The 12,274-nt window shown below is 40.6% G+C and overlaps 1 protein-coding gene across 1 annotated transcript; it reads right to left on the bottom strand.

Moving 5' to 3' along the window:
* Positions 1 to 1,320: 1,320 nt before the first annotated feature.
* On the bottom strand, positions 1,321 to 11,780 carry LOC137298444 (src kinase-associated phosphoprotein 2-A-like). The gene is made up of 7 exons (XM_067830709.1): positions 11,622 to 11,780; positions 8,079 to 8,231; positions 5,935 to 6,018; positions 5,155 to 5,271; positions 4,267 to 4,361; positions 3,910 to 4,009; positions 1,321 to 3,633 (listed from the first exon to the last, which is right to left on the bottom strand). Exons 1-7 carry the CDS (start codon positions 11,659 to 11,661, stop codon positions 3,014 to 3,016), a joined length of 1,209 nt encoding a protein of 402 aa, XP_067686810.1. The 5' UTR covers positions 11,662 to 11,780; the 3' UTR covers positions 1,321 to 3,013.
* Between the last annotated feature and the right edge of the window lie 494 nt (positions 11,781 to 12,274).

The raw sequence follows: 12,274 nt of genomic DNA, 5'->3' as shown, positions 1-12,274 counted from the left end.
TAGTTCCTCATTTCATATCGTACTTCAAGGATCCTGTGATAAACGGTACATAAAATACACAAGCCGATAAGGAGTAATGATAATATACTATCCAATAATGCTGCCATAGTTCCTCATTCCATATCGTACTTCAAGGATCCTGTGATAAACGGTACATAAAATACACAAGCCGATAAGGAGTAATGATAATACACTATCCAATAGTGCTGCCATAGTTCCTCATTCCATGTCGTACTTCAAGGATCCTGTGATAAACGGTACATATATTACATAAAGTAATAATTAGGAGAAATTGTAATACACTGTGCGATACTACCATAGTTCTTCATTCCATATCGTACTTAACGATCACGCCATTAACGGTACATAGATTACATAAAGTGATAATTAGGAGAAATTGTAATACACTGTACAATACTATACCATAGATCCTGCTTCTGTATCTTGCTGCACAGATCCTGCCTTTAACAGTGAACATGTTTAAATTATGGTTTTGATGTGTTTAGGGGATGTATACAATTTCATGTGTTTAAACCATACGTATGCTTACAGGCAAATCCCCAAATTTCATTCTTCTGAGGTGTTTTTGATTATGTTTACAATGTAAACACATTTTACAGGGTACTCTCTTGTTAACAATATAGTCGTCAACATGTATTGAAACATCAGTAAACAGGCGCCCGGATGAAATACATTTTATCAGCTCTCTTTCCGGATGTTTGTCTACACGTTAATTGTATTAAAGTAGATACCCTATCCGGGTGATTGCCACTGTTACACCAACCTCAATGTATCACGTCATCCACCCGAGTAAACATTACGGAACAAGGTCGTGGTCACGTGTTTAGGCTATATACAGATTTATATAAAGATTTTTATGTTAAGAGTAAAGCATCTAATTGAATTTTTAAAATTTATCCATTTTTAATATATTTATGATCTGAACCGTTGTCTTTGTAATATGATATGAATGCATGATGTGATGCATCATGAGATATGCTATGACAGATGATTGGTTAAATATTATATGTTATTATTTTTGTGTTATATATTTGATATGTTAGATATGATATGATTGAGATATGATGATATGATGAATAGAAATATAATCAAACAATCGAATACTTTGCATGTCTTTTTTGTCAGTTGTGTGTTTAAATAGTATCATTCATGTATATGATACATGGTGAGGTAAGCATTATCTGTCCGATGTTAATATATCATTTCCATATCAGTGAAGGGCAGGTATATGTACGATATTCCTGCACACGGAATATAACACCGATATGAACACCACATAACACAACAGACAACACAAAATTTAGGTTACCATTTTATTTAGAACTGACAGTCTATGAAATATGCCACGTTCACGTAAATGTCACTATTTGGAAGCTGCCAGAATTATACACATATTAAAACTTCGTCGTTACCACAGAATGTACGAACTGGCTGAATGACTTCCTTCCATCGGCGTGAACGAATTATCCAGAGAGAAAGAATGAAAAACATGACATTTTTATCTATATCGAAATATATATCATTAGCTACTAATTTCACTTACTGCGAAACCGTCAACTCTGGCACCACAAGACCCAAGTTGCTCATTGGGCAATTGCCAAAATGACATAGAATAACGAGATACTGTCTATGATCAGGAAAATGGCAGTCAAAATTCACTTCAAATTTCTCTTATGATTAGTGGTTAATGTAGGATAAATGTTAACACAGCGAAAAAATATACCGATTCCTCCGCCGAACTTCCTCTAAATAACTGAAAGAAAAGTGCCCTACTTTGAGTGAGGACTTACCTAGGTGACGTAGTGTCCATACCGGAACTTTCCGACGGGAATTATGGAATTGTCCCGTGGGGAAACGGGGTCAGTTGTACACGCATACACATGACTGGCACCCTCCGCCATATCTCATTTGATAACTGTTTTATTTCATCGAACAAACTTTAAGGGTTACAACACCAGATCCAGACCAAACCATGGCGTAAACAGTTTTCCATTCTTAGCCTCTCCCCCTTTTATTGTATACACAACGTTTCTGGACTTGTTCTGTCCCTTCGTCATTCACCTCTCTCTCTCTGTATCCCACTGTACGGCATTCACTTCTCTCTCTCTCTCTCTCTCTCTCACTGTTCGTCATTCACCTCTCTCTCACTGTTCGTCATTCACCTCTCACTGTTCGTCATTCACCTCTCCCTCTCTCTCTCTCTCTCACTGTTCGCCATTCACCTCTCCCGCTCTGTCCGTTGGGAATCAAGGAATTGTCCCGTAGGGAAACGTCAGAACTTCAAGGAAAAGGGGTCAGTTGCACCATACACATGACTGACACCCTCCGCCATATCTCATTTGATAACTGTAACTTTTTATCTCATCGAATAAACTTTAATGGTTACAACACCAGATACAAACCAAAACCATGGCTTAAACAGTTTTCCATTCTTAACCTCTCCCCATTTTACACTCGACGACCCTCAGGTCCACGAGTTTTGCGAGGATGACAGATTTTAGAAAAATATGTATATAAAAAACTGAGATGACCCTTGACACGAAATGTTTCACAGTACAAAAGATGTACATCTGGGCCTAGATTTTAGAAACTTAGACTTAAGATAGTCATAAGTTACTGTTAATATATGACACTTAATGTGACAACCCTCTGGGTAAAACGTCGACACACGATTTATTACCCTCAACTGCTGACTGCAAACCGTACAGTTTAGAGTGTTATTCAAAGACAACGTTTTCACTGAACATCTATAAAACGTAACGAGGAAGTCTAGCCCAACAAATGAGATCTAAAAATAACGTACTGGCATAAAACATCACACTACTGTCGAGACGAGGAATGGTTATTGGGTACAGTGAGAGTTAAACTGCGTTGTCCTCTCTCTACAACGCAGTGTGAACCCGGACGTTTCATTGTTCAAAATATTAATGTCGGACCGCAATGATCATAGCCTTGGGGGCTGATTTCACTACCAAATACGTCCCGGCTGTATTCATTGCGTCACTTCCTTTTGTGCTTTCCCGGAAATGACGTCAGTGTAATACAAATCGTCATCGTCATCATCTGCTTTTGCATCAGCAGGTTTTTTAAAGGTACTTTCAACATCGTCATAGTTTTCCTCATCGTCGAATTCTTCATCAGATTCCCTGCCGTACTCAATCGGGTCGGCATAATTCTCGTCGTCATCTGAGTTGGAATCACCGCCGTCGTACATGCCGTTGCCACCTGTAGATTTGTTCTTGGCCTTGGCCTGTTTTGGTAATGGCGGAGGCTTCATCGGGGCGCGACCCGTTATAGATTTCTTTGGTGTTTTTTTCTTTGGTGCCGTGTTCTCTGTTGTAGACTTCTTTGGTGCCGTTTTCTTTGGCACCGGAGGGGGCTTTGGACTTTCCGGTCTTGTTCCATTTCTGTTAGAATCTGGTAAAACCTCCTCATAATTTTGTCCACCGTCGCTATCGTCATCGCTGTCACTCTTCTGTTTGCTGTTGTTATTCTGCTCTTTTTCGGCGGGCACAGCGATGTAATATTCGTCATCGTCACTGTCGTCCTTCACAAAATCATTCCCTTCTCTGTGGGATGACACGACTTTCCCTTCTTTTGGGGATGACACATCTGCAACGAAACGATGACTTACTCATTGAACTATCGAATATAGCGTTTTCTAAACATACAACTTGTTTAATTATGGCGTGCCTAGCTGAGTTATTATGACATAACATTGGCCATTCATTTTGAAACTTTCTCAAATTCTGAAATCTTTTTAACATTAGGCCTACACATCGTATGAAAGTATTCGAACCTGTCTATTTTTAAGTTCTAAGAATTGATTACTTCGAGTTACAAAATGTTCATCGAAAGCAGCAGACCGTTGCTTTACGAAAACTGCACCTTTCGACTTGGAAGTAGTCTTCTTGCTTTCAGATGTTGAGTTACACTTCTCAACAGCTTCTTTCCATTCCTTAAAATCCTGCGTATTTTCTGCCAAAAACTGAAACAAAATATACACCTGTGTAAACCATTAGTATCGACGCTTTGATAAACATTTAAATTAACATTACAAGTAAATCAAAAGTTAGACATCACAGATTTATGTTCACAGTATTACCACCGTTCAGGAAACGCATCAGTACATTTCCTTGGGACTATATCTGCTTCATGAAGCTTAGCCCGGACGTGATACTGGTAGGACTTTTGAAGATTTTATCTTGACCAGTAATCCCAGGAAGCTAAGAATTGTGTATTTACCTGGTAGGAGCGCTTTCCCAGGCACCCCAACTCAAAACTGAGATCCTTCTTGTGGCTTTCTTCAGGAAGGTATGCCGCCTTTCTGAACTTGTATCCTGTATTAAAGTATGCATTATATATATTTATGAATATTTAAGACTACAGATTCTTTCATATTTCTCTAGTTAATCTGTCAAGGCATGAGACGGCACGTTTGGAAGAGTTTATTTTACCTACTCACATACAAAGTTTCAGGAAATGAATGAGATTATTGGACTTAAATAACAACTGAGATCGCCATCGCGCCTTCTTTTTCTTTCTTCCTAAGTGTTTTTGTTGATACATTGGACACTACTTCCGTCGAGCCATACACCTGGAATATTGCTGAGTGCGGCGTTAAAAAGACTACTAGTGGTTGATAGTATGCCAGTCGGTTATGACCATCTAGGTATGGGTAATCCGATCAGATCAAATTGAGGAGACATTGTTACACGTGGAATTTCTGTCTCTATTTCTTTTTTTTATCCACTGCAACTACCCACCTTTCACTTTAGTAGTCTCCCACAGCAAGCTTTATACTTATGAATGTCTTTATTGTATACTCAGCGTTTCTGAACATGTTCTGCCTCCATTCACCTCTCTCTCTCTCTTTCTCTCTCTCTCACTGTTCGTCATTCACCTCTCTCTCACTGTTCGTCATTCACCCCTGTCTCTCTCACTGTTTGTCATTCACCTCTCCCTCTCACTGTTCGGCATTCACCTCCCTCTCACACTGTTCGTCATTCACCTCTCTCACTGACCGTCATTCACCTCTCTCACTGTTCGTCATTCGCCTCTCTCTCTCACTGTTCGTCATTCACCCCTCACTGTTCGTCATTCACCTGTTCATTTTCTTGCCTAAAACTGTACCTGCCAGACTGAAGGCGCCTGCCTGTTTTTTGTCTGCAAAGTTGACAAAGTAGTAGAAGATGTTGTGTTGGATGACACAGTACCGCCGTTGGTAACTGCCTCGTTGGAACAGGGTCTCTGGAACAGGAATTACTTATTACATCTACAGCTTGTTCAGGAAAAGAATATTAATGTTGTGCTCGAAAAAGACTTTCTAGTGAGTGAGTGAGTTTAGTTTTACGTCGCACCCAGCAGTGATCCAGCTATATGGCGGCAGTCTGTGAAGAATCGAGTTTGGACCAGACAATCCAGTGATCAACAGCATCAGCATTGATCTGCGCAAATGGGAACAGATGACATGTGTCAACCAAGTCAGCGAGCCTGACTACCCGATCCCGTTAGTTGCCTCTTAACACAAGCACAGTCGCCTTTTTATGGCAAGCATGCGTTGCTGAAGGCCTATTCTACCCCGGGACCTTCACGGGTCTTCTCTAAGAAGAGCTGGCTATAGAATAGGTGGGACATTGTCCAACATGATATGATCCACTGGAGTGTACCCCACACAGACACAATAGCATCCCCTGGCCTCTTCTCTGTAATGTGTATGACGATCAGCTTGTTTTTAAATTTGATGCTTTGACTTTGTAAGTAATAGTGTAATGAATGAATGTGTATTTCAAGAGACTCAAACCCTGCATAGATGCAGACATGGTCTCCTCGTTATGGGGCTGAAATAATCATCTCTTTTACATCTACTGCACATTTTTCCTTGAACCAACCTCGCTCTTACAAAACACTAACCTTTCTTTCTTCTCTTCTCCAGAAAACCTGCTTTGGTGATGTCTTTGAGGGCCCTTGCAGGAACTTCAGGAATTAGTTCATCAGCTGAACAGAGAACACACAGTTACTCACATACGTCATTTCCCATATTCACTAGTTCATCTCTAGAGGTGAGAAGAATGGGACGTAACGTCGCTCCTACGAACATTTCGCTCATATGAGTGTGTGTGTGTGAGAGAGAGAGAGAGAGAGAGAGAGAGAGAGAGAGAGAGAGAGAGTGAGTGTGTGTATGAGAGAGTGAGTGTGTGTGAGAGAGAGAGTGAGTGTGTGTGTGAGAGAGTGAGTGTGTGTCTGAGAGAGTGAGTGAGTGAGTGTGTGAGTGTGTGTGTATGTGTGTGTTTGTGTGCTTGTACCAGCCCAGACTTAAGCTGGTTTTATAGTGCTAGGTCGCAGACATACCATGAATAAGTAGCCCAGAGACATGACTGAGCCGACCAGTCCTTGTTTTCTCAGTTTCTCTTTCCACATATTTCACATATGTGAGATTAACATATTTTAAAGCCCGTCCTGATATCATGAGGCGGTGGGGTAGTCTGGAGGTTAAAGTGTTCGTTTTCTCAGTTTCTCTTTCCACATATTTCACATATGTGAGATTAGCATATTTTAAAGCCCGTCCTGATATCATGAGGCGGTGGGGTAGCCTGGAGGTTAAAGTGTTCGTTCGCCACACAAACGACCAGGGTTCGATTTCCCACATGGGTAGACTGTATGAAGCCCACTAGGCTACACCACCGTCACCAGATCTAATGGAAGAGTGAGTGAGTGATTTTTTAGGAACATTCCAGCAGTACGACAGCGAGGAAATCAGAAATGGGCTTCACAGATTGGTTTTCGGTGTGACGGACAAACACTTTAACCTCCAGGCTATCTCCTCGACCACTTGACTACAGAGGAGGTCTCACGAAATAAAATTATTAAAATAAAATAGAATTATTAAAATATTAAATTGCTAATCACGCCTTCGACCTCTGCATATTACACGCACAGTTAGTGAGAAACTGTATTTACATTTCAGCAGTCTAAAATGATACGAACGCAGGATATGAATTATATATTACAAGCGATTCCAGCGTATGTGATAGGCTGACTAAGCTAGCAATGTTTATATTCAAAATAATTAGGCCCCGCCCACGCCACTGATTGGGTAGTGGTCATGTGACATGGTCTTATGTTGAATTATTGCACCGATCGATGTGAGTCTAAGTAAACTTCGTCTCAGTGTATTTCGTTACACTACACAACTGAGTCTAACAAAACCTAGTAGAAGGTTTCGTCAGGTAACCTCTGAGCGACCAATGACCGTCCAATCAAACGCGAGGCAGCTAAATAGATTTAACCAATCAGACAACTGCTACTATTTAAGGACTTTCAAGATATTCAGGTCACCGACACAGATCTCTCCACAAACAAAAATCAGCATATAACGCAATTATTTGACCTGCACTATATACGCTTTGGGGTTTCTGTTGACATGGTTACCATTAGCTAATATTTCCGCAAGGTAACATCCTTGAATATTGTCAAAAACACTATTTTCAGCGACTGTTTACTCACCGTTGTCATGGCAGTACGTACGCCGTGTACATCACCCGGAAGCGATCGTACGCTAAATAGCATTCGGAATCGTTCGTGTACGAACCGTTTCCAGATAAAAAGTTGAAAAAGTATGTGCGAATGTGAACTTTCACGATTTGGTAAGCTGTGTTCTGATTTGTCAATCTCAAAGGTTACCTGACGCGACCTCTCATAACATTTTGTTAGACTCAGTGGTGGAGTGTAACAAAAAGTACTGAGGATAAAGTTTACTTAGACTGCGATCGATGTCAAACATTTTTGTGTTAGTGATTCGATAACCCGTCTAATAGGCCTATACATCTTTCCATTATAAACATTAAAGCCAATTCTAACATTTCAAAACATTTCGTACCATACTTATACAAGTCTAAAACATAACTAAATTTTCGACTAGAGATTCCAAGGATAACTATTCGGAAACAGGAAACTGCAACATGAAATTAATAAAAAAAAACCACCTACAAACATATTAAAAATGACGGTCACATGGTTAGAATTTTAAATATATGTTTTCGTTCAGATCTACTCACCGTCAGTTCGGGTAAGATCGGCAGACGTCGGAAGTAGGTCTGGATAGTCTCTTCGGAGTCTGTAGACCTGGTCCAGTAGTTTCTCTTTATGAAGCAAGACTTTCCGAGACACCTTTTCGTTTCGCAGGGTCTCATTGAAAAACGCATCGATCTCTGGAAAGACATTATTAATGGTAGTGCAATTGGCTGTCGGTGATTGATCTCGTATGCTGGGACATGTTTCTCAAAGCGAACATGGGAGAGTGGGTTATACGACCAAAAATGGATGAATGCCGAGGATCGAACGAAAGGGAGTGGGGACATACGCCACCAGAACATTTTCCAGTCACAAACGTATAATCTTGTAGAATCAAACCCGCACCTTCGGTGGGTAGAGCGAACGTTTAAGGAGTTTGGGATACCACCAGCAATATTCCAGTCAAAATATTATATTCCAGTGGAATCAAACCCGCACCTTCGGCGGGTCGAGCGAACGTTTAAGGAGTTTGGGATACCACCAGCAATATTCCAGTCAAAATATCATATTCCAGTGGAATCAAACCCGCACCTTCGGCGGGTCGAGCGAACACATTAACTACTTCTCGTATTTGCCTATCATCACGATCATGCACTTACACGTGCTCATGCACTCTATTTACAGGACTGGTATTTTGTATCTTTTGGGGACACACAAACATGATTCTGATAACATGCTAAGCGTATGTTCTGCGATAACAGTTTTATTGTTCACGGAGACATTGCACACAGACAGGACATACTTCCCGGTTGGGGAAAATGTTATCCATTGTTGGGACAGCTGAATAGTACAGAATGTGTGCCTGGTGACACGCACACATAAAAACATAAAGGCGCATCTACCAACAAATAAGCTGAATGTACAGACTAATTACAATCAAACGCATGTTTTATGCTATTTCCCTTCCTTATCGATTCTTACACAGTATCAGCGTCCAGCTTGGGTGGTGAGAGAGAGATAGATAGAGATAGAGATAGATAGAGAGAGAGAGAGAGAGAGAGGGAGAGAGAGAGAGAGCTTTTATTGGTTTAAGCGAGTTCGATTCCCCACATGGGTACAGTGTGTGAGGTCCATTTCTGGTGTCCCCCACGAATATTGATAAAAGCGGCGTAAAACTAGACTCACACTCTTCTGATACATTTTCAAGTCGTTCGTTGTGATCATTACAAGCCACATAACCAGCTTCGCTTATTCTGTAATCTCTGGCCGTGGATACTTCCTGCTTGGCATCTTACACGAACACGATGGAACACGAACCACGACGATTAAACGTGGCTTCACAGATTGTGCCCATGTGAGGAATCGAACCCGGGTCTTCGGCGTGACGAACGAACCCCTTAACCACTTGGCTACCCAACCGCTCCGACATGAAAGATGCTGGACTCATTTAACTTTTCCCAATATTATTGATACATACATTTCATTAACAAACTCAATAATTATATACAGTGTGTTATTTGTATCTAATTCATATTTATAGTGGTTCCGTGACGTCGATCAAATCCGAAAGAGCGTTTCAGTTTCGAAGACAGCATGTAAATATGTGGCTTTAACCTGATCTCACGCCATTAATGCTTTCTTTTATGACCGTAGCAGGTGAAAAAACAGCTGATCATTGTGTTCCCCTGTCTTTTTCCCCCAGGGCTCTGTCGACCGACTCTCTGTGATTTGTAGATAGTTTGAGTATTGCAGAGTGCGGCGTTTAACGACAAATCCATAAATACTTTAAAATATTTTGGAACACTTTTAGCAGAGCGTTCGATGTAAGTGTATTACAAGCAGGGAGTATAAAACACGAAACGGTATTTTAAATACTAAATTTTAACCTCACCCTACTCCCCATCCTAATCGGGATTGATATGACAACGGAATTAAGCACATTCCATTTTTTGCCGTTTCTATAACTGCTATAACTCGAATTGCTACTTTCACTTTAAAAAGTAGATGTATGAATACACATGCATACATCTTAGCTCAGCAATCATCACGACATTTCGCGATTCCATTTGAAATATCAATGATACATTATATACGTTATGAGGTGCTCGCTGTCACTGTCTTATCGAGACTTCCAGTGTATGCATCCGACTGGGGGCACTGTTCCGGGTCATCACGACTGTTCCGGATGTGTGTAACTCCAAACGTATCCATGTCACACAATCGTGACATGAGCTCAAACATCGCAGGCGACTTTGCTTTGGTTATTTGTGCTTGTCATCAGTAAACCTTTTCAAAGTCACGTCTGTGCATGTTAATAGAAAATATCATTTTACAATACTAGAAAACATTACTGAATGCTCTTTTTCTTGTCAACACCAGTAAACCTACGTGTACATGGTGGCAGTCTGTAAACATTCGCGATCGATTCTGTACCACACAATCCAGTGACCAATATCATGAGCATTAATCTGAGCAACTGGGATAATTTGACATGTGTCAGTCAGCCTGATCACCTGATCACGTTAGTCGCCTCTTACGATTAGCATGTTAGGCAAGAAATGCTACTCATCATGTGACTGGTTGTTTGGTTATCTGTTTGTTGTTTTATCTCGCATTCAGCTATATCGCGACGGTCTGTAAACAATCGAGTCTTGACCAGACAGTCCTGTAATATACAACATGAACATCATCTACTTATTGGGAAGCATTGACATGTATTAGCCGAGTCAGCCAGTCAGACCAACATCGCGTATATTAGTAACAGTTGGTGCAAGTCATAAGTTCATTTGTCATTTCCACTACACATTACACATCAGTCAACTCGTCATGAATAAGCCTATTTAACACAACGCCCAACACGATATGCTTCACTTGACTGAGTGGATCACAAGAGATTGGTTCTTAGCATGTCTCTGATTCTCAATTTCAAGGACAGATGTTCATACTGTCAATGACTAGGTTTGTCACAGACCACCGTCATAGACTTGTGATATTGCCAACTGAGCAATAGTGCTGTTATATTGTGCTGTCAGACAAACAAACATTACCAATTCTTAAGTCATGTTGCAATTGAAAATGTTAGCAATGATGAGAGAAAACGTCACGAGAACTGGCATCACTGCACATGGGCTTATGTATACACCTATTGTGTATATTGAGTAGCAAAGCGCCTATATGACAGACAGTGAATCGAACACACTTTCACTGAAATTAATAACATCGTTTTCACTTCAATGTCTCTTAGTTCACAGATGGGATTACAAATATGTAAATTAACGCAATAAATTCATTCCTTAGTTTCGGAAGCTTTGTACCAAGTTTATGTATACGTTTCTCATACGGTGTGTACTGATATAAGCGTACCGCGTGTACGCGAAAAACATAAATCTAATCTTAATGTGACACATTCCCAATGCAGTACATACCCACTGCCAGTCAACCGTTGAATAACACAAGCCTTTATGGGGGGCTAGGAAAACAGGCTTCATAATAGTTTACAAATCTGCATTAGAGCTTCGTCATGCTTTCATGAAGTAGAAGCAGTTGAACACGAGCTATCAGAAGTTTAAAAGAAAATGTTCACCAACCTGATAAAATATCTCTGATCGAGGCGTTAAAGTTAGCCATGATTAAGACAGCCTGTCAAGATACGAGCTTGGGCAGCGGATGTCTCTAACGTGAGATTACACACTCTAATGCTATTTACTTCCTGGTTCATTCAAGCAATTGTCGTTAGGTTTCGTGACAATACGTAAACGCCCGAGTGAGGAGAATTCCAAAGGGATTTGTGTGATCTGATTTCATTGGACAATGGTAACGTTATGAGCCAGTGAAAGTGTACGTTGTTTGAATTGTATTTTGTATAACGTGAATACCTGTTGCTGAAGACATTTGACAAACCTGCGGCATATATATGGAGCCGGACGGAAACCGCGTACATATTTCTGTTTAGACATGTGATATCACACAGAGACGGGCGACAATGACACTGCAGAAACAACAAAGATTGTGCGGTCTGTTTCAGTAGTAGTCCATTCAGTAGTTAGCGATTGCAGGAAAACAGATCCAAGAGGTGAAATAACTACGACAATAAAGCTTGGTAGAACTAAAATGACTTTGAAAAGTTTGGGACTTACGTACCCTGTCAGAAGGACAATGATTTTACGATACTTTAACCCTTTGAGGATACGGCCTATGACAAACCAGGAAGTTTGTCATCATCACCCACGACTGACGTAAC

This window comes from Haliotis asinina, chromosome 10, assembly GCF_037392515.1.
Source record: "Haliotis asinina isolate JCU_RB_2024 chromosome 10, JCU_Hal_asi_v2, whole genome shotgun sequence".
Taxonomy (NCBI): Eukaryota; Metazoa; Mollusca; class Gastropoda; order Lepetellida; family Haliotidae; genus Haliotis; species Haliotis asinina.
Note: the sequence above shows the minus strand (reverse complement) of the source record. Positions and strands in the feature narration are given on the sequence as shown.

What these genes read in the sequence shown, in the direction of transcription:
- LOC137298444 (XM_067830709.1), bottom strand. Translation starts at nt 11,661, where the DNA reads ATGGCTAACTTTAACGCCTCGATCAGAGATATTTTATCAG. An exon ending in GGAGAAGAGAAGAAAGAAAG is followed by an intron (nt 5,272 to 5,934) that starts GTTAGTGTTTTG and finishes TTCCTGTTCCAG; the next exon opens with AGACCCTGTTCCAACGAGGC. An exon ending in GACTACTTCCAAGTCGAAAG is followed by an intron (nt 3,634 to 3,909) that starts GTGCAGTTTTCG and finishes GTTTCGTTGCAG; the next exon opens with ATGTGTCATCCCCAAAAGAA.